Source organism: Gaeumannomyces tritici (assembly GCF_000145635.1).
Source record: "Gaeumannomyces tritici R3-111a-1 unplaced genomic scaffold supercont2.5, whole genome shotgun sequence".
In the NCBI taxonomy this organism is placed as follows: domain Eukaryota; kingdom Fungi; phylum Ascomycota; class Sordariomycetes; order Magnaporthales; family Magnaporthaceae; genus Gaeumannomyces; species Gaeumannomyces tritici.
Genome location: NW_008804549.1, coordinates 844,126 through 866,457, shown reverse-complemented (window position 1 = coordinate 866,457; position 22,332 = coordinate 844,126). Strand labels below are relative to the sequence as shown.

General features: G+C 43.2%; 4 protein-coding genes across 4 annotated transcripts; all 4 read left to right on the top strand.

The window, feature by feature from the left end:
- Positions 1–31: 31 nt before the first annotated feature.
- On the top strand, positions 32–1,837 carry GGTG_09277 (hypothetical protein; the record flags this gene model as incomplete). Its single annotated transcript, XM_009227121.1, has 6 exons — positions 32–44; positions 228–646; positions 710–829; positions 906–986; positions 1,383–1,477; positions 1,810–1,837. The coding sequence occupies 6 exons, from the start codon at positions 32–34 to the stop codon at positions 1,835–1,837; spliced, it is 756 nt and encodes a 251-aa protein (XP_009225385.1).
- Positions 1,838–13,535: 11,698 nt separating this feature from the next.
- On the top strand, positions 13,536–16,209 carry GGTG_09276 (hypothetical protein; the record flags this gene model as incomplete). Its single annotated transcript, XM_009227120.1, has 6 exons — positions 13,536–13,748; positions 13,824–14,188; positions 15,162–15,204; positions 15,274–15,697; positions 15,813–15,897; positions 15,975–16,209. The coding sequence occupies 6 exons, from the start codon at positions 13,536–13,538 to the stop codon at positions 16,207–16,209; spliced, it is 1,365 nt and encodes a 454-aa protein (XP_009225384.1).
- A 1,354-nt stretch (positions 16,210–17,563) lies between these two features.
- On the top strand, positions 17,564–18,208 carry GGTG_09275 (hypothetical protein). Its single transcript, XM_009227119.1, has one exon. It carries the CDS (start codon positions 17,591–17,593, stop codon positions 17,900–17,902), a length of 312 nt encoding a protein of 103 aa, XP_009225383.1. The 5' UTR covers positions 17,564–17,590; the 3' UTR covers positions 17,903–18,208.
- A 2,634-nt stretch (positions 18,209–20,842) lies between these two features.
- On the top strand, positions 20,843–22,063 carry GGTG_09274 (hypothetical protein; the record flags this gene model as incomplete). Its single annotated transcript, XM_009227118.1, has 4 exons — positions 20,843–21,634; positions 21,686–21,742; positions 21,794–21,856; positions 21,911–22,063. The coding sequence occupies 4 exons, from the start codon at positions 20,843–20,845 to the stop codon at positions 22,061–22,063; spliced, it is 1,065 nt and encodes a 354-aa protein (XP_009225382.1).
- Positions 22,064–22,332: the final 269 nt, after the last annotated feature.

Sequence of the window (22,332 nt, the reverse complement as noted above, 5' to 3'; positions counted from 1 at the left end):
CGCTCGAAAACGCCAAGAGAGAGGGGCGACGATGGATACCGAGAGTAAGGCTGGCGAAAACCCACAAACGGGTCCCCGTTTGGACCCGTGGGTTTTGCGTCCGGCTTGGACCCAAAAACCCCCAAAAAAAGACCCATTGGGTCCTTTTTTGGGTAATGGCCCAAATGGGTCCCCGCCCCAAACGGGTCTTTTGGGTTTCCGCTAGCCTTACTAGCAGCACCCTCAAGCATTCTCAAAGCCCAAGCAGTCGTCCTTGAACCTGCGTGCACTAGTCATTCGCCACTATCTACCGTCAGCAGGTACCCACGCGCAGCTCAAGATGCATCTCCCGACCATCCTCCTCCCAACCGTCCTTCTCATCACGCCTGTCATCTCCCACCCAGCCCCCTCAGCTCAACTCCATGGAGCACTCCAATGTTCACAGGCCCCCATGTCGCCTGAGCCCCTCCAATGCGCAAACGGCCTCAAGTGTTCCAGGGACCTGCCAATGACTTGCCAAAACGGCCAATTGATTTGCACGTTGGCCCCTGTGTTTACGTTTCCCATCGGCAAGTGCTCCGAATACACGGGATCGATGTGTGCGGGACCTTCGGACACATACCCAGGGGACACGACTCTGGGGAGGGAGAACACGACAGAGCGGGAAGTATTGGCGGGGAAGCAGATTGTAGCAAGTCAGGGTTCCCGCTCCTGCAATAGGTGATGGGAGTGTGCGTGCGTGTCGTGGGACGGGAAGGGATATTATACGAGGGGTGAGGGGAAACAGTGTCCCGTTGCCGATGCCTCCGAGTGGATGTTGGATATGTGCAACCCTCAAGATGGGTTCTTGGTAAGTATTTGCCGCCCTGGTGTGGCTTGATGTGGCTCTCGGGGTGTATATAATCGAATGGTTAACTGGATGGCAGTGCTCCTTTGTGTGCAACAGTAAGCTTCGGGACGGCTTTACGAACGAAAAGTGTGATACGCTATTCCCGGGGACAAGGGCCGTGTGTTCGTCATACTGAGGCTTGTGACGCGTGCTCTTTTACTTTAAATTTTCCGGTTGGTCTTGAATCTTGTAGCGGTATGTGGGACTACGCAGCTGAGGCAGATATGTTAGCTTGGACGTTGGGCTTCGGAGAATAGGTCAAGATCCCCGTTGCGGCATGCGTGTGCCGGGTCATCGAGGAGGAGATTCTACTTTCGAGGGATTTTCTTGCAAGCCTCGCAGCCGTCACTTTGGTTCTTGATATGAGACTGCTGGCATTTCCCCATATGTAGGACTGTTTCGGCAGGCGCGGACGAGGTTCCGTACCTTACAGCCCCCTCCTAAACCTGGCGGGCGAACTCGTGTTCAATGCCCCTTTAAAGCTGCACTGTAACCTCAACTATTTAAATATTAGCATTTGTGTTACGACCGCAGTCACAGGCAAAGACCTAGAAGGCGGGGACCACCAGGAACCGTAACATTCGGGTCGCGCGCCCCGCACAAGGGCACGTAAGGGTTACATAAGCATGTGCTTAAGTATAAGTAATATATTTGCTATGCGATATAGCAAATATAGCAATTATATAGGTATAAGTAATATATTTGGTTGCAAATATAACAAATATATTATAATTATAAGCATGTATTTTAAAGCCATTTAGCCATAATATATAAAAAGGAATTTTTTACTATTTTAAATAATTTTTAATAAATGCATTGGCATTAATTAATTTAAATTAGCTTCCAAATACCTTTTGGAGCAAGCGTTTAAACCAATATCCCAAAACCTAATAATTCCTTTTGTTAACCCCAATTTATAATTACTGCTCAATATTTTTTAGGTGCTTTACCTTAGGGGCAAAGGCTTAATTGTAACAATTTCGTGCTTAAACCTCGTTTATCGAGTGCATATTAGCCATAAGGGACCGGCTTCCTCTCCTTATTATTTTTAAAGGAAAACACTTGCAAAATTAATGGTTTCCGGGTTAACAAAGCTTTTTTAATGATTGGGAGCTTATTATAACAAAAAACGGCTGGACTTTTAACCGTACGGCGGTAAAATGGCTGCAAAAGATTTATTTCCCTCGCACCCGGCCGGACCCCCTTTAACCACGTTTGTTAATCCTAAACGGGCACGGATCCTACGTAACAAAGGCTTTCCAATATTTATGTTTCCAGAACGACGTTTATTTCTTATATTTACCCCCTCATTCCTTTTACGTTTTGCAACCTTTCAACTTGGGAGTTTTTTCCCCCGTTAAGCGAGCTTACCGGCAAAGAATAAAGGCCCAAGCCTAATTCTGCAGCTTTACAATTGTAGGAAAGCGATTTTTCCTGTTACAGTTAAGCCTTTGCTCCTAAGGTAAAGCACTTGGAGGAGTACTAAGCAGTAACACGTAACTTGTTAAATAACATTGGGGTTAAAGGGATTTACAGGTATCGTAAGTGCGGTTTAAATAATTGCTTTAAAGGGTACTTAAAAGCTAACTTAAATTAATTAATGCCGGAGCCTTAATTAAAAACTATTTAAAACAAAAGGAAATTTTCCCTTTTTATAACTAACCCGAAGCATTTACTTGTACCCCTTAAGGTTTTTAATTTGTAGTTTGTTAAAAAGATTAACGTGGTTTATTACCGAATGGGACACGCAACGCGACAACGCGACACTTCTTTTTTCGCAACCAATTTCTTTACCCATAATAATATTAAACGGAAGCAATAAAAACCGGGTAATCCTTGCCTTCCGGGCTTTGCAATCCGACCCAAAATTAACCATCCGGAACGCTGCAAAAATTTATTCGGTTGCGAAATCGACGTTAATGCGTCGGAAGCGTGGTTAACCTATTCGCCGCAATAGCGAACCCAATTTTCGGAAATTAACGAAATTTAAAAAAAAAGCATTTATTAAATATATAACGTAATTTATTACCAAATCGAACATATTATCGAATCGAACAATTTTAAACGCAACGCGTTTTATTAATTTCCCATTTACACATTTTAATATAAACGCGATAAATTCGTTATTTAAAAAATCCAAAATAATTTTTGCTTTTAAAGCAATAAAAAATAATTTAAAGCTTGGCACCCGTATTGCAGCAAAACTTTACAATATTTCCATTTTTACATTAAATAATTAACGTTGCGGCCAATTTATTCAACTCAATAATAAATTCAATTTTTGGAAATTAACGGAATCCAAAAAGGAAGCGCTTGTTAAATACATATTTAAATTGGATTTTTGCGCATTTTTTTTTAGCATTTTAGTATTAAAAATATGGCTAACCAATTGCTTGTTAAACGCAACGCGGGCGCTATTAGCAAGTATTAAATTAAAAGGTTCGTTAAACGCCGCCCAAAATTCGGTACGCGTTAAATTTAAAAATATAATTATTAAAAGGTTAAATGCAAAAATTCCAAGCTCGTTTTTGCTTGGTTTAATTTTATACGGAATATTATAATTAAATATAGCATTTTAAATAATAACATTTACAATTTCGACGAAACCGGGTTTTTTATAAGCATAATTGCTGCCGTTATAATTATTACAATATCGAAAAGCCGTAATAAAATAAAGTTAATTTAATTTAACAACCGGAAATGGGTTATAATTATTTAAAAAGTTAATTGTTGCGATTAAGCGATTTTCCCTTTTATTATCGTTAAAAGGCAATACCAATTAGCTAATTGGTATTTAAAACCCAATTTTCCACGCAATTAAATTATTTTAACAAATATTAACGAATAAATTACGAATAAGTTCGGTTTAAAATGGATTTAGCATTTTAACAAGCACATTGCATTGCGCATAAAAGGTTTATATCGTTTATTAATGCTAAACGGTTACAAAAGTTACTATTTAACGGATTTTAAACTTTATTATTAAAAATATAATATTATTACGCTTTGCATGTTTTTTTTTTTTTAACCATTTAACGTTAAATGTTTTGGCCCGTTAAAAAAAGCGTATAATTAATAAATCGAAAAATTAATAAAATTATATATTAATTACATAACCAAAGTTAAATTTCTTTTAGCATTTAAAACGGCATTTTTTAATTTTATAACCGAAAAAAACATTCGAAAAAGCTTTCGAAAGGTTAATTTTGCTCCTTTTAATTTGGTTTTGGTTTTGGAAAAGTTAAATGTAAAGTTACGGATTCCAATTCCTTTAAAAACGCTTTTAAGCAACCCCAAACTTTAAATTTTTAAAACGCTTTAAATAGCTAAAAAAAGCAATTTCGCAATTTAAATATATTAAAATTTAAATTTCCAATTATTAAAGCAGCTTTCCGTTACCCATGCTAACGGTTGTAAACCAGCTTGCAAAAAAACCAAATTTAATAATGCATTAAATAACCCTTTTTAAAGCCAAAATTGCTTTGTTACGCAAAGCAAATAAAGCATTAAGCAAACGCCGAAAAGCCAAAAAAATACGTATTTAATAAAAAAAGGTACATATTATCGAAAAAATACGAAATGCTTTAAACCAAAAAAAGCTAAATGGGCAATTATAGCAAAAAATGCGCAATTATAAGGGTTAACAAAAAAAACAATAATAATTTGTTAGCGATATAGCATTTGTAGCAAAACCGGATACAATGCGCGCATTTATTAAAAAAAGTAAAAATATTTAATATGTACAATTCCAAATAATTTAAATGGATTGCTGGCGTTATTGGGTTGGAATGCGCGTTAATTAACCGGAAGTTAAAATTTGGTATTCGATTTGGTAATATATCCAATTTGGTAATAAATTACGTTATTCGAATTGGATTTTCGCGCATTTTTTTTAGCATTTTAATATTAAAAATATAATTAATTAATTGCTCGCCAAACGCAACGTAAACGCCGTTAGCAAATATTGGGTTAAAAGGTTTGTTAAACGCCGTTTAAAATTTAACACGCGCTAAATTCGAAAGTACAATTACCAAAAGGTTAAATGCAAAAATTCCAAGCTCGTTTTTATTTAATTCGATTTTATACGGAATATCGTAATTAAATATAACATTTTAAATAATAATATTTATAATTTTAACGAAATTAATTTTTTTATAAGCATAATTGCCGCCGTTATGGTTATTATAATATTAAAAGGTTGTAGCAAAGCAAAATTGGTTTAACTTAACAATTAAAAATGAGTTATAATTATTTAAAAGGTTAATTTTTACGGTTAAGCGATCCCCTTTTTTATTATTGTTAAAAAGCAATATTATTTAACCAATTAATATTTGGAAATTAACCTTTTACGCAATTAAATTATTGCAATAAATGCTAACGGGCAAATTACTGTTACAGTTAAGCTTTTGCTCTTTAAGTAAAGCATTAAAGGAGTACTAAACAGTAGCACGTAACTTAACAATTAAAGGGATTTACAGGATAACTTGGGTGCGGCTTAAATGCTTGCTCCAAGGGTTACTTAAAAGCTAACTTAAATTAATTAATGTTAATGCATTTGTTAAAAACTATTTAAAACAGTAAGAAACCCCCCTTTTTTATACTCCAGGCATTTTTCCTTAAAAGGTTAATATGTGGAATATGTTTATATCTTTTATATTACCCTTAACGCTTAATATGTTAATCCTTAACATATTACCTGTTTGGGTTACGTAACCAGGGGGCGACCCCGCTTCTTGCCTTTTCCCAAGCCTTTTTTGGTAACTTGGTAACAGCTTTGCCGCTGGGTCGTAACAATTACAAACGAATTTGGTTTAAAATGGATTTAGCATTTTAATAAATACATTATATCGCGCACAAAAAGCACTTATCGTTTGTTAATATTAAATGGGCATAAAAGTTATTATTTAATGGATTTCGAACTTTATTGCCAAAAATACAATATCGTTACGCTTTATATGCTTTCGCTTTTTTTAACCGTTTAACGTTAAATGCTTTAACCCGTTAAAAAAACGTACGATTAATAAATCGAAAGTTTAATAAAATTATAAATTAATTACGTAATTAAAATTAATTTTTTTTCGGCATTTAAAACGGCATTTTTTGCTTTTATAACCGAAAAAAACATTTAAAAAAGCTTTTAAAAAGCTGGTTTTGCTCCTTTCAATCCGGATTCGGTTTTGGAAAAGCTAAATGTAAGGTTACAAATTCCAATTCCCCCGAAAAAGCTTTTAAATAACGCTAAACTTTGGATTTCCAAAATGCTTTAAATAGTTAAAAACGCAACTTTGCAATTTAAATACATTAAAATTCGAATTTTTAATTATTAAAATAACTTTTCGTTATTTATATTAATAATTATAATTTAATTTACGAAAAAAACGAATTTAATAATGCATTAAATAATTTTTTTTAAAATTAAAATTGCTTTATTACGCAAAGCGAATAAAGCGTTAAGCAAACGCTAAAAAGTTAAAAGGATACGTATTTAATAAAAAAAGTTACATATTATTAAAAAAATACGAAATGTTTTAAACCAGCAAAAGCTAAATGGGTAATTATAGCAAAAAATGCAATAATTTGTTAGCAATATAGCACTTGCGGCAAAACCAAATATAATGCGCGCATTTGTTAAGAAAAAGTAAAAACGTTCGATATAACGTGGTTTATAAATAAGTGGAACATATAAGCAAATGGAACACTTACACCCAATTTCCGGTTAATTAATGCGCATGCTAACCCAATAACGCCAAAAATCCATTTAAATTATTCGGAATTATATATATCGAACGTTTTTATTTCCTTTTAGCAAATGCGCGCATTGTATCCGGTTTTGCCGCACGTGCTATATCGCTAACAAATTATTATTGCCTTTTTTTAACCTTTATAATCGCGCATTTTTTGCTATAGCTATTTATTTAATTCCTTTTGGTTTAAAACATTCCGTATTTTTTTAATAATATGTAACTTTTTTTATCGAATACGTATTTTTTTAGCCTTTTAGCGTTTGCTTAACGCTTTATTTGCTTTTCGTAATTTAAAGCATTTTTTTTCCAAAAGGTTAATTTAATGCATAATTGCCCTAACCCTTTTTGTTAATTAATTTACAATTATTAGCATAAATAACAAAAAGTTACTTTAATAATTGGAAATTTAAATTTTAATGTATTTAAATTGCAAAATTGCGTTTTTAGCTATTTAAAGCGTTTTAAAAGTTTAAAGTTCGGCATTGCTTAAAAGCTTTTTTAAAGGAATTGGAATTTGTAACCTTACATTTAGCTTTTCCAAAACCGAATCCGGATTAAAAGGAGCAAAGCCAGCTTTTTAAAAGCTTTTTTAAATGTTTTTTTCGGTTATAAAAGCAAAAAATGCCGTTTTAAATGCCGAAATTTTTTTTTTTTTAATTATGTAATTAATTTATAATTTTATTAAATTTTCCATTTATTAACCGTACGTTTTTTTTAACGGGTTAAAGCATTTAACGTTAAGCGGTTAAAAAAAATAAAACGAATGTAAAAGTATATAAAGCGTAATTATATTATATTTTTAGCAATAAAGTTCGAAATTAATTAAATAATGGCTTTCGTAACCGTTTAATACCAATAAACGATAAAACCTTTTTTTGCAGGTTGCAATGTGCTTATCGAAATGTTAAATCCATTTTAAATTAAATTCGTTCGTAATTTACCCGTTAGCATTTGTTAAAATAATTTAATTACGTAAAAAATTGGGTTTTAAATACCAATTAATTAAATAATATTGCTTTTTAACGATAATAAAAAAATTTGTTTAACCGTAATAATTAACCCTTTAAATAATTATAATTTATTTCCGGTTATTAAATTAAACCAGCTTTGCTTTATTACGGTTTTTCGATATTGTAATAACCATAACGGCGGCAATTATATTTATAAAAAAACCGGTTTCGTCGAAATTGTAAATATTGTTATTTAAAATGCCATATTTAACCATAATATTCCGTACAAAATTAAACCACGCAAAAACGAGCTTGGGATTTTTGCATTTAGCCTTTTAATAATTGTATTTTCGAATCCAGCGCGTGCCAAACTTTGCGCGGCGTTTAACGAAATTCGCAACCCAATTTTTGCTAATAACGCCCGCGTTGCGTTCGGCAAGCAATTGGTTAACCATATTTTTAATACCAAATGGCCGGAAAGGAAATGCTTGCAAATTTAATTTAAATATGTATTTAATAAGCGCTTTTTTTTAAATTCCGTTAATTTCCGTAATTTAAGCATGCTATTGCATCGAGCAAATTAGCCGTATTTTTAACGCGATAAAGTGGCAAAAGCAACGGAATAAATTTTGGCAACGGCCCAAAAACTTAATTTTGGGTTGGATCGTAAAGCTTAAAAAGCGAGGATTAATTTGGCTTTTTTATTTTGTTTTGCCATATTTATTGGTGGAGGAATTGGTAATGGGAAAAAACGCGTTATATTGTCGCGGTCGCGTGTTCCACTCGCTTGTATGTTCCACTTACTTGTAAACCACGTTATATAATTTCAAATAATTTAAATGGATTCCTAGCGTTATTAAATTGGCATGCGTATCGATTAATTAAAAGTTGGGGTAACGTGTTCCATTTGGTAATGTGTCCCACTCGGTAATAAACCACGTTACAAATTACCTGTAACTTTCTTTAATTTGTAATTTATTAAGCAAATTACAAATTACCCGTAGTTATTTAACCACTGGCTTTAATTACTTAAACAGGAAGATAAGTGGTTTTTGGCTGGCTGCCCTTCCTTTCCTGGCCTTCCTGCCGGTTCATAACTGTTTGGTTTATAACATTAAGTCCTTCCTTTTGTAGCTAAAGCCTTTTGGCTACGTATTATTGTTTTTTCCCCGCCCTTTTTGTTAGTCGTAAATATTATTTTTCCTTATTATTTAACCATTCCTTTTTTTAATAAAATGTTTAGACGAGTCCAAAAACGTTCCCAAGCTCGTCCGACCTTTCGGCGCAAAGATTTGCTTTCTTTGGTTTCCGCGTCGGCGATCGACATGTTTTTTTGTTCTTTTTGCTTTAAATCTTTAAAAAAGGACTCCTGCAAAGCTTTTCCTTAAAATTCCTTTCGTTGCGTAAAGTGCTTGCGTTGCAATCGTTTTGGTTACGACATTTTGGGTCCTACCTTTAAGCAGCTTCGTACCATTGGTTTTTAATTTCGAAAAATCAAAGCCGAAATCCAAGCTGTGGAAAACAAGCGTTATGCTTTAAATAACCGCCTTAAGCGCTTTCGCAAACAAAAGGACCTTTGGCTTAAAAGGCAGCTTCGTGCGTTATTTCGGGGCATCGATACCGTGGAAGAATTGGAACGGGTTAAACGGGAAGAAGCCGAGCAAGCGGCGGTACAAGCGGCCGTAGCTTTTCCTTCTTTGCTTGCGCCCGACTTCCTTTCCTTATCCCCTGGTTGGGACGAGTCCGGGGTTAATCCTAACCTAGACCTTTTCGCCCTTTTTCATGCCGGTAAATTGGATTGTCCTTAACAACTTCCTTTAGTCGTATGGCGCAATAATAGCGCGCTCGTTCTTGTAGCGGGAAGTCCTGGGTTTAACTCCTGGTACAACCATTATAATCTTGCTGGCGCGATATTTAGCAAAATTATAAACCCCCTTTTTTTTGCTTAACCTGCTAAAGGCTTTGTAAAATGTCGTGCTTGCGGGCGTGCTTTTTGCTTTTTCGGGTTGTAACCGCAATCGCGATATTTCCTTATATTTTTCAATAAGCTATTGTTAATTCTTCCGTAAGCGATACTCCTGCAAAGCCTTTTGGCAATTTTTAAAATTTATCGTACTTTTTTATATATTGTATTTATCCCCCCAACCTTCCTATTTAACGAAGTACTGCTTTTTGCGGTAATGCGTTTTTTCGTTAAAAATGGCTTTAACATCCCATTTTTGGTTGGGATTAACTTTTATTAACTCGGTGCTTACAAAGCTTTTAAACGCTAATTCCAGCAAAAAAACGTAAAAAACGGGGTGGATGCGCATGGTTAAAAATAGTTAAAGTTCGTAATTAACCGGAAAAATAATTCGCTTAACCCGGAAAGGTTCGAATTTCTTTTTATCCAGCTTGTCGTTTAGCCTTTTTATTTTAATGTTAGTGCGTAAAAGGTAAGCGTTATCCCTTTTTTAAAAGTTAGTCCTTTAATCCTTTTTTTGTTGGCTTGCTTGGTTATTCGCTGGCGAAATGTTTTTAACTTGTTTTGGAAATTTTTGTACAGTTTAGTAAGTTTTTTACTTCCAGCTCCGCTGCAAAAGCCTTTTTTCCTGCTTTGGGTTCCCGGTACGCTGTAAGTATATACCCGTAATTAGCGTAAAACGGCGTTATTCCGGTACGTTTATATACAAAGCTATTGTACGCGAACTAAGCGATGAGCAATAATTGCACCCAATTGGTTTGCTTGTAATTAACTTAATAGCGTAAGTACTGTTTTATAATTTGGTTGGTTCGCTCCGTTTGTCCGTTTGTGTTACGACCACAGCTACGGGGGAAGGGGGTCGACCGCGACCCCAAACCAAAAACCCCCGCACAAGGCGCTGCTTCACTTTGGGAGGTTACGTAACCCTGAAATGCTAAGGATTAATGTAATACTTATTACCATTAAGCAAGCGATTAGTAACGATTAGTTACTTAGCAAAACTTAGCAAAGGAATTGGTACAAACAACCAGGAATATATAAACAAGGGGTTTTTTATGTTTTAAATAGTTTTTAATAAATGCATTAGCATTAATTAATTTAAATTAAATTTTAAGTACCTTTTAAAATAAATATTTAAATTTATACTTTAAAATTTAATAAACCATTTTAATTAACCCAATTTACAATTATTGCTTAATGCTTTTTAAGCGCTTTACTTTAAAAGCAAAAGGTTTAATTGTAACAATTTATTTATAAGTAATAAGCTATTAATAAAGCGTATTTCGTTTCGAAATGTATTACAAAAGCTTTCCAAAACTTGCTTGTAATAAAGCGTTGTAATACCTCGTAATTTAATATTACGTGCTTAAAAAGCGTACGTGTTACAATTAAACCTTTGCGTTTAAAGTAAAGCATTTAAAAAGCATTAAGCAATAATTATAAATTAAATTAATTGGGTTGGTTAATTAAATTTTAAATTGCAAATTTAAATGCTTATTTTAAAAAGTACTTAAAAGCTAATTTAAATTAATTAATGCCAATGCATTTATTAAAAATTATGTAAAATATAAAAAACCCCTTTTTTATATATTTTTGGTTGCTTGTGTTACAGTTAAGCCTCTGCTCTTAAGGTAAGGCACTAAAGGAATACTAAACAATAACACGTAACTTAATAATTAAAGGGATTTACAGGATAATTTGGGTGCGGCTTAAATGCTTAACGTAGTTTATTACCTAGTGGATTACATTACTTAGTGGATTACTAACCACCGACTTCCAGTTAATCGACGCGCATGCCCACCAAATAACGCCAGAAATCCATTTAAACTATTCGGAACTGTATACATTGAACGTTTTTACTTTTTTTTAACAGGTGCGCGCATTGTATCCGGTTTTGCCGCACGTGCCACATCGCCGACGAATCGTCGTCGGCCTTTTTTTTTAACCTTTATGGTTGCGGATTTTTTGCTGTAGCTATCCATTCAAATCCTTTTGGTTCAAAACATTTCGTATTTTTTTAACAATATGTAACCCTTTTTGCCAAATACGTGTTTTTTTGGCCTTCCGGCGTTTGTTTAATGCTTTGTTCGCTTTGCGTAACGAAGCAATTTCGGCTTTAAAAAGGGCCATTTAATGCATTATCGAATTTGTCCCTTTTGCAAGCTGGTTTATAGCTATTAATATAGGTAACGGAAAGCTATTTCGGTAATTAAAAATTCGAATTTTAATGTATTTGGATTGCAAAGTTGCTTTTTTGGCTATTTGGGGCGTTTTGGAAATCCAAGGTTCGGGGTTGCTTAAAAGCGTTTTCGGGGGAATTGGGGTCCGTAGCTTTACATTTAACTTTTTCAAAACCGAATCCGAATTAAAAAAAGCAAAGCCAGCCCTTCGAAAGCCTTTTCGAATGTTTTTTTCGGTTATAAAATTAAAAAATGCCGCTTTAAACGCCGAAAGGAATTTAACTTTGGTTACGTAGCTAACGTATAACTTTATTAAATTTTCGATTTTTTAACCGTACGCTTTTTTTAACGGGCTAAAGCATTTAACGTTAAGCGGTTAAAGGAAATAAAACGAATGCGAAAGCATGCAAAGCGTAATAATATTATATTTTTAGCAATAAAGCTCGAAATCCGTTAAATGGTGGCTTTCGTAGCCGTTTAGCACTAACAAACGATGGGTGCTTTTTGTGCGCAATGCAATGTGCTTGTTAAAATGCTAAATCCATTCCAAACCAAGCTCGTTTGTAATTTACCCGTTGGCATTTGTTAAAATAACCCAATTGCGTAAAAAGCCGGTTTTTAAATACCAATTGGCTAAATGGTATTGCCTTTTAAGGATAATAAAAGGGGGGATCGCTTAACCGCAACAATTAACCCTTTGGATAATTGTAACCCATTTCCGGTTGTTAAGCTGGATTAGCTTTGCTTTGCTACAGCTTTTCGATGTTGTAATAATTATAGCGGCAACGATTATGCTTATAAAAAAGCCGGTTTCGTCGAAATTGTAAATATCGTTATCCAAAATGCCATATTTGGCCACAATGTTCCGTACAAGGTTAAATTAAGCAAAAACGAGCTTGGGATTTTCGCACTTGGCCCTTTGGTAATTGTACTTTCGAATCCAACGCGTGCCAAACTTTGCGTAGCGTTTAACGAACCTTTTAACCCAGCATTTGCCAATGGCGCCCGCGTTGCGTTCGGCGAGCAATCGGTTAGCCATATTTTTAATACCAAAAGGCCGGAAAGGGAATGCGCGAAAATCCAGCTCGAGTATGTACTTAACAAGCGCCTTTTTTTCGGATTCCGTTAATTTGCGAGAATTAACCTTGCTGTTGCGTCGAGCAAATTGCCCGCTTTTTCGCTGGGCGAAAGTAAAATAGTTAACCGCGTAAATTTTGGCAGCACTTCGGACGCTTAATTTTGGATCCAAATTGATGGCTTGAAGGGCCAAAATGATCCTGCTTTCGTCGCTTATGTTTGCCATTGTTTATTGTGGAAATTTTCGTGGATAAAGTTCAATTAACGCGTGGACGCGTGTTACTGATCCACTAAGTAATGTAATCCATTAGGTAATAAATTACGTTACTCCAAAGGTTATTTAAAAGCTAATTTAAATTAATTAATGCCGGAGCTTTAGTTAAAAACTATTTAGGACAATAAAAAATCCTTCCTTTTTATACCTTTTTACCAAGCCATGTTATATAGCTTAATCCAGGTAATTTTGCTTTCCCACTTGGGACCGGCGAAATCACTTGTGGTCGGGGGTAATCTTATTCTCCCAACAGGAATCCCTTAAATCACCCAAATCACGTGCCAGTGCGGGGTAAGCTTCCTATCCCTTCCTTCTCGGGCCTTGCTTCCCTCCTGGCTACCTGGTGTGGTTGTTGGTTGTAACATTACCACGGCAATATTAACCGGTACGCGCGCTTTAAGCAACCTGTTTATGTTAGTATTAATAAGGATTGTTGCGTAAGGCGCGGCATTTACCATAATACCGGCTTCGCAAAGTGGATGCTCCACAACCAGCCCCGCAAGCATTACATCCAGGCAATCCACGCCCGATTCATTATAAGCAACAACCTATCGCGAATTTCGAAAAACCAACCCCCCGACAACGAGCTCCCCTGGCAGATCTGGTACCCGACCCGCGCCGCCGCCGAAACGTACGTCGAGCTCGCCCGCCGCAGGCCGTACATGCGCCCCGCCGTGGCGCGCGCCCTGATCGTGGCCGATTACCAGACGGAGTGGGACGAGAAGATGGATTAGGATTTTGAGTTCACGCATGACATGTTCACGCAGGCGAGGGCGAGCCCCAACCCCCACTACCTGGCCGACCTGTACGCTCGGAAGGGGATGGGAATCCCTGAAAGAGACGTCTACCGTCCCGAGCATAACTGCGCCATCCCGTTCGAGACGTGTTTCGACCTCAACCTGCAGTCCACGCTGTCGGTGGCGAGTGTCGACGGCACGTGCTACCACGAGCCGGAGGGGGGACCTGGCATATACAATGGCTACGGAGGAGAGGAGGCGCATGCGGATAATGTGAAGCTCTACATCGCGACGAAGGACGAGGCACGCCCGCCAAATGACGGCAAGGGCGATGTTAACCTGCCACACCTGTGGGAGGAGCAAATAAGGGGCGGGTTTTCCGAGGAGGGAAAGAAGTCGGTCGTGGACTATCGTGGGCCAGGAAAATGGGATCGGTACCGAAGACGCGGGAGAGGAGGTCGGTACTAATGGACCAGCTGGTGGGCTGCATCGCGAGTACGTACCAAAACAACACCTCGTATTGACGTGGGCTCCATCCTACCGCTGCTTCCGCGACCACCGAGATAATTATGCGGGGAGGAGGTGGATATTGCCTGCACGGTCGTGATCCACCGTGGATGGATGGTCCATGTGTCAACGGTTCCAGCAATGAGCCCCCGGTCGTGTCTAGGTAACGAATGCACCCCACAGGTGGCAGCACCGCAAGGCCCAGAGCTCCGTGGAACAGCTGTTGGTCCCAGTTCGGAGCTTTAAAGTAGGCACCAAGCCGAAAGCATTGATAGCGATTGGGGCGGATGCCAACTATTATCTTAGCTCCCCACCTGGACCATCGGCGTCAGTCGCCATCGGGATAAGGTTATGAGCACGGTCTCCTTTGCGCCTGCTCTGGGGGAGACTGTGGAAACCCCCGCGCGGCCCGAACCCCCTAGCCACTACATGCACTGCCCGCATGGTTGTGAATCAGTGTGAACCGATTAATTAGGCCGGTGTAATTTAATTACAACTATGGACTAGTGTTGGTACGGGAAGGGGTTTCCATCAACGGTGTATTTATCAAGCCAAGCACCCAACACTCATCACTATCAGAAATGCCTCATGGCGCCATGCAGAAATGAGACCGTTTATAGCGGCCGAGCGGCCAAAAATAATCCATCCCCACCAGACATAAGCGGGTGACAGCGAGAAATTGATTTTTCATGCCACAAGTGAACTCTCCTCCTTTCTAACTGCAAAGGAGGGAAGGCAGAGACATCCATCGGTAATGTGTGCGGCTGACATGCTTTCTCGGCATCCGCAAGGGGAAACCCCCTGTTGGCGGCGGCGGCATGTCTCTCGGCCTGGCTAACACACCTCTGAGGTGCTTAAAAGATATTTCCGCGCCTTCCGTGTCTCTGTGCTGGTTATCGCTGCAGTACCCAGGCCCCCTTCGACACCCCAAACTGCCTCTGCACCCTGGCTGACACCTCACTATCCCCCAAAGCACACTTTCATCATGGTCAGGATCTCCGGCCAGTCCAGGGCCGTCCTGCTCACCGCCTCCTTGGCGAAACTCGCCACGGCGGCGCAGGCGGCTTGCGTTTTCTTCTGGCAGGCCAATCCGGGGGACACGTGCCAGAGCATCGCCCGCGACTGGAGCCTCACTGCCCATCAGTTCGTCGCTCTCAACCCGTCCGTGGGGCCTGCCTGTGCCAACGGCGTCACTTCCGGCGTCGAGTACTGTGTTATGGGCGACCCTGAGACGGGCGGTCCGGCCACAACCACGACGAAGGCCACCACCAGGCCCCCGACGTCGACATCTGCTCCGCCGACCACCCTCCTCACTTCGACCAGCACCACTGCGCCTCCTACGACAACTCAGGACCCCAACATTCCCTCGCCTACCCAGCCGGGCACCATTGAAGGATGTAAGCTCTCTGGTTACCCCTTTTGGCACTCCTCCAGTACCTTCGGGTTCCTGCCTTCTCCAATTTGCCTCTTTTTGTCTGGCAGTCCACACATGTTACTGACAGAGGTGAACAGGCCGGTCATATTACGAGGTTGTTGAAGGGGATGACTGCGAAACCGTCCAGCGCAAGCATAACAACCGGTTTTCGATGGAGGAATTGTACGTCCCGTCCCGTCTACCATCGACGATTCCAACCAACTAGGGTCACTTTGCATACTGATTCATCCTTATCACAGCTACTTCTGGAACCCGGAGGTGGGCGGAGCGGCCTGTGGGAATCTGTGGACTGAATACTACGTTTGCGTTGACGCGGACGCCCGTCTTCCCACGCCGACCGGCCCCAGCCTCCCGGGCCCCACCCAGCCCGGGGTGGTCGGCTTTTGCACCGAGTTTCACAAGGCTCAGGAGGGAGAGGTGTGCTCGACCGTCGCGGAGCGTTATGGCAACCGCTTCCCCCTCAAGCAATTGTAATTCCGGGACCCCCATCCAACTATTAACGCATCGCCCCCATCCCCTTCCTTGTTCGAAGCCGCTTTTCTCACGATGCAGTGTCGCTAACCCACCTTGCTTGGATAGCTATCAATGGAATCCAGAAGCCGGCGGAGCCGAGTGCAGGAACCTGTGGACCAACTACTACGTGTGCGTGGGGCTGCCAACAGGCCTCCTGCCCAGGATGTTATGCCGAGCGTTGGCCCCTCGAATCACGCCAAGGCACGCCAAGGCACGCCAATCTCGCCGGCATCTCCCTGGGAGGGCACAAGGGCCATGTACTAAAACTCTCCGCGCGATGCCGCCCCGATGCGTGCGCTTGTCGCCGCCAACGGCGTCCGGACAGCGCGAGGTGGGGTCGGGGCCACCGATACGTCAGCACGCAGCACGATCGTGCGCCTTATGGGTGGTTTCAGGAGACATTTAGGGTTCGGCATGGCATGGGTGCTCCCTGCGCCGTGCGCTTTCGCTTTCGTATCCAGGGAACTGTCTACTCTTGGCCTCGATTCGGCATCTAGAACGGTCGGATTTCGTCTTGTGGGCGTCCATGCGTTTAATGCAGGCTTCCGCCGCTTTCTGGAATACGCATAGCTCTGCCCTGTTCGAACTCCTTTGTGGGTTGCGGCTCAATCAGTCTAGGAGGAAGAGTTTGCACCGCCGCATCAGTCTCGGGCGCATCTGCCACACTCCGATCAACCTTTACGAAGGCTAGGGGCCGTAGAGAGGAGGGAGGGAGGGGAAAGCATCGCACCGGGCCCGACAGAGAGCAGACAATGAACCGGCGCGGCCCACTCCTTCAGCAGACGTTGCTCACGGCATCTCCTATCCTCTAGCACACAGACCACCCTCAAGCTCTCAAGCCTTGGCCTAGGGGGATCCCCTACTCGCCGCCATGGCCGTCGACGACCTCGGGCCGCAGTTTGTTAAGGCCTCATCGGCGCTCCCCGCCATCACCACGCTGCTGTTGATCATCAGGATCGGCGAGCGATACGACCGGGGCGTCCTCGGCTAGGACGACTGTGCGTTCGGAACGGACTTCCCGCCTTCCCCCACCAGAGCTTCCCTGGCCGCTGACCTTTTGCGTTCGGCAATGTCGCGTCTACAGTACTCATCCTCCTTAGCTGGGTACGAGATGATCCGCGTCTGCATACCGCATATGAGCTGCGTTTCGTTCTGACGTGGGCACACGCGGGCGGCCACCTCCTCGAACAGGTATTTCACGTGGCCTTTGCCACCGCAGGTCTGGCTGGTGGGTGATCCGAGGCTTCCGCGCTGTCACTGTCATCGTGCATGCTCTAACTCAAACCCGTGTCCGGCGACAACCAAAAACACAACAGCGGTGCCGTACGGCTTTGGAAAGCACATGAGCGACCTGCCGGCCGCGCACCAGCAGAGCGTCCTGCGGCTCATAATGGTGGCCTCGGCCACTTGGAGCGTCGGTGTCGCCTTCGCCAAGGCCTCCTTCGCCTGCCTCTACCTCCGCCTCACCTCGAACCGGTCCGTCGGCCACCTGAACCGGGCCGTCATCGCCTTCCAGGCCGTCCAGGCGTCCGTCCAGGTCGCCTACAAGGGTTTTCAGTGCATACCCATGCAGAAGGCCTGGGACGCGAGCGTTCCGGGGTCGTGTGTCAGTTTGGTGCCCATGTGGTGGATGACGGTATGCCACTGTTGCTAGTCTTGGAGCTCCAGCGTCTTCTGTCTGCTGTCTACTGACTGCCGCGTCCGTGGCATGCCGCATTGCCGTCGACGCCAATAGTTTATCTGCAACATCTCCGTCGACCTCATCCTGTTTATCCAGCCGATTCCATACATCTGGCAGCTCCAGCAAATGTCGGCCGCCAAAAAGGCCGGTGTGATCCTGATGCTGTCCCTAGGGCTGTTCATCTGCATGATATCCGTAGTCAGGATCTTACAATCGGTTAGAACGGACAATACAGACATGTCTTGTATGTTTGCCCATCTGTCCCAAGGCCGGAGCGGGGACCCTCACACGGCTCAAGTAGCACAACTGACAACCCACTTTCGCCACAACGCATTCTTTTTTGCAGACCAGCTAGTCGACCCCATCATCTAGTCCGTGTCAACGTGATAATTGGCCAAAACTCAACAAAGGCTGACGTGCGAGTCTTTCCCCCACCACAAACAGTGGGAGGTAGCTGATTTGATCGAGTAGACTAGGGCCGGGGCCAGAGGGGGTAAGGTGGGCGTTTGGTGTGTCTTGTGGCGCGAGTCACGTTCCTTTGGTGATGGCCACGATTCACGCCACGCTGAGGTCAAGCCTTGTCTGCAATTATAACGAGTGTCGCCGCGTGTTGTAATGGGAGCCTCACGGTGGTGTTGGCGATGCCGCTGGCTGCTTGAGAGTCGTGTCCGCTGGACTGCAGTGTATCCACCGATGGGTGTGAGGCTATTTGGAAATCCTAGTGAGTCAATTCGGGGCAAGGTAGAAAGACTGACGGTAAAGCATAAAAGGGACACATTTGCAAGTGGTGTATGAAGACATGTCCAGACTTGTAGTTTCTGTGGTACGGAACAGCAGTCTGCCGCTCCGGAATCGGGGGGGGGGGGGGGGGTACGCTTCCAAGCGGACCAAAGTAAAGTCTGGCTATCCTCCTGCCAGACCCCATGGGTGTGGCTTCGGACTCCGGCTGAGGGTGGAGCGGTTTGCGAAGAAAAAACAAGCATTCAAAGGATTTACATGCTCTCCAGTCCTCTGCCGTGATCCGGAACGCAGCTAGAATCCTGGCAAGAAGGCGGAGGGGCGGTTCCAGGACAGCACGGCCTAAGCTCTGTCACCGGCAATTGGCGATCTGGGCATTCTGGGCTCAATCGGGAAAGTGCACAGCAAGTAGATGCCATCCTAGACGTGCCCTCGCCGAGCGTGGTATTGACCTTCTCCGCAAGCACGGGCCCATCGTGGAGATCCAAGGACTGGGGTCAACAGCTAACTCGTCAAACCTTTGTAATGATATAAATTCTCTGAATTTGGCTGTGGTGCTGACACCGCAAGACGCGAGGTCCTCGCTTCCATCGCTATGGAAAGCAGGGCATGGCAGCCTCCCTAGAGATGGTACTTTGTGAAGTAGACTTGGCGCCAACTAACGTCTCCGGGTGCAGGATGATGTTGAGCAAGCCCTAGCGGCGAATATCCTGCTTCATTGATCGAGGTGGAGGGTCAGCCAAGAGCATGTGAGATAAAATGTGAAACAAAATGTGTATCCGAAGGTGCGGCAACTCACAGATGGTCTCCCGCACCGAGGGCAGCCAGCCTCCCGTGTTGGTCCCCCGTGGGCACCGCCACGCATCGGCCACTCCAACAGCTCTCTGCCGTGCTAGGGGATAGCTTGGAAACATCTACTGTCGAAGCCGGGCGAGGAACTCTGCTTGTGCTAAGCATCGGCTCAGGCGGCAGCAAGACGCTCGGACAGGCGGGTATGGAAACCCTGAGATGGGTCCTGGAAACCAAGGAGCTGCGGCAAGACTCTTTTGTATGTGTTGCTGCGGGATGAAAGGACGCTGTAGGATGGGTTGCTACGTGCGTTACTCGCTGCTGATGGATCCCTGCAAGAGCCGACTGGATACAGTTTGATCATCAGTGCTGGAGGCATGGGAGATATCATGGAATAGAGAACGGCGATTTCATCTTTGAGAGTGAGCTTTGCGCTAGTCACAAGACAAGCCTTTTGTGCTTGGGTCGACGAGCCGATTCTACCTTGACTGCCTCGGACGCTGACAATAACACCCTAAGCAGAGGAGCTTCGTGTGCGATCCAGTGCGGGAGACATCCTCGGGGACGCCGCCAACGAGGTTGTCGGAGTGCTGCTGTGGGTTGGCCGCTGTATCGTGGCGCTCGTGCGAGTCTGCCTTGTTTTCGTGGGCGAGCTCGGCTAGCGGATGCTAGACAGGTCTGTGGGCGCGGCGGGATATTCAGTAGCATGAAATGTTGCCTAGGAGAATAGAATAAAAGAATGATGGCCAAAAAGCGCTAAAAAAATACAGGCAGAGGTGTTCGCCGGCCGCGTAGTCTGTCGTGGCCCGCTCCAGGCCGGCCTGCTGTCCATCTCGCCTCTACCGCTGTTGCTGTTGTTGATGAGGGATATGAACGAGCTAGGACGACCCGGAGCGGAGACGAAAGAAAAGGAGTACGGAAAATAGGGTAGCTACCATCCCTAGGCCGATCTTCTTGTACATTTCATTGGTGTTCTTGTTGTTGCTGTTGTTGCTGTTGTTGACCAACGAAATGTACAAGAAGATCGGCGTGGAGAGGGAGCAAAGCGACAGGTGAAAGCATCTTGTGGGGGAAGTGGCATGGTCGCCACAGTTTGGGGATGAGGCAGGAACGAGAGGAGGGGAAGGGAGCACCAGGAGTGAATAGAGAGGGGAGATACAGTGACTGCTCATGTCGATAAAAGTGGACCCAGCATCGCATCTCAATTTTTCTTGTCCATTTCTCCCTTCTTTCCCCGAAGGTTTTCCTTATCGTCCACCGAACGCGCCATCATTACGCCAACCGCATAAATTCATTCCCAACATCTCCTTCAACCTCAAGTTGGTCTCTCTCCCTCACGATCCCATCGCCGCGGTTACAGGTCAACCGTTGGTGCCTGATATCACCATGAATACGGACCTTATGGACAGGATCTCCTACGATGCGGAGTTGATCGCCACCAAAGTAAAGCCATTCGTCAGCGCCCACCAGTCTTCCCTCAGCCTGCTTGCCGAGGTCACTCGTAACGGCTCTCTTGACGCGAACGGCCAGTACCACCATGCCATCTCATCGGCTTTGGAAGCCGTAGGAAAATTCCTCCATTTCAGCACCACTCTTATGATTCTCATTGCCATGAAGAAAGATCCCGACGATCTTCCTGTTGAGTGGACCGAACAGCGCATTCAAACCGACATTGGCAAAGCTCAAGCCGCTATCGAGGGCCTAGAGCACACCGCCAAAATTGAGCATGCCCTCAGGGTTCAGAATTACCTCTTTAAGTCTGGTAGACTCGATAACTCCAACTTCCGCCTCAGCGCCATTATCGTTATGTTGTCGGCCATGTGGGCTTGGACGCACGACGACCAGCGCGACCCTGATATTCCTGGTGTGGACTTCGGCATGGCTCCTTTTATCCATGTCTCTCTCGACTTTCTCGGCCGGCCGCAGTACCTCGATGGTAATGATTGGATAGGAATGGACGAGGCTCCTCTTGCCAAGATGCCAGGAAGCAACTGGGGCCTCTTCTTTCGCGAGCCAGGCCTGCCCTACTTTCACAACGAAGTCCTGGACACTATGACCCTCACCATTCCCCATGAAGGCCTCCTCTTGATCGAGAATACCGTGGAGACCTATACGAGCGTCGCCCGCCAGCTCAAGCGTGTCAATCAGTTGCTCAAGCGGACTCCCAAGCACAAGAAGGTATGCCGTGTCAATTTTACCCAAAATATTTCATAGCTAACATGGTACTAGGCAGCGGAGGAGTTCCACCAGGCATTCGGCAGTCCTTTCTCCAAGGCAGAGCCCATTGTAAGTTACCAAATCCTGCTGCTTGGCTATATATGCGCTGACATTCTGCAGTCTCAGACCTACATTACCTACGACTATTCTGAGATCTGGACCGGAAGCCTTAGCGGCCTCAAGGTAAGAATCTCCTCTTTCAGCGAAGAGTTTTGATCAAAGCTAATGTCGCTACAGAATATCTCCACGCAGGACGAGACGGGCTGCTATAGGGCTGGCTTCATCACTCACATGGTTGCTCATGTAATGAACCCGGAGATGCCGCTCGGTCACTACGAGACTCTGCAGACTCATCTTGAGCTTACCTTCGCCATCCCAAGAGATGAGTAGTTGATCCAGGGGGAATGGGAAAATGGGGTAGATATATATGGAGAAGGGCTAGATATCACATCGATTCGAGATGGAATATATCATGGCGTAGTCATTTTATTTGCGAATCTCGGCCGTGCCTACACTTACCTGTATGTAGAGAGGAACGAGGGTATAATGGAAACTCTATCTCAGGAAAGCAGCATCAAGAAACAGACGGGGTATATTTTCCACAACCTTCTCTCTCTATCTCTCTATCTCTCTCTCTTTCTCTCTTTCTCTCTTTCTCT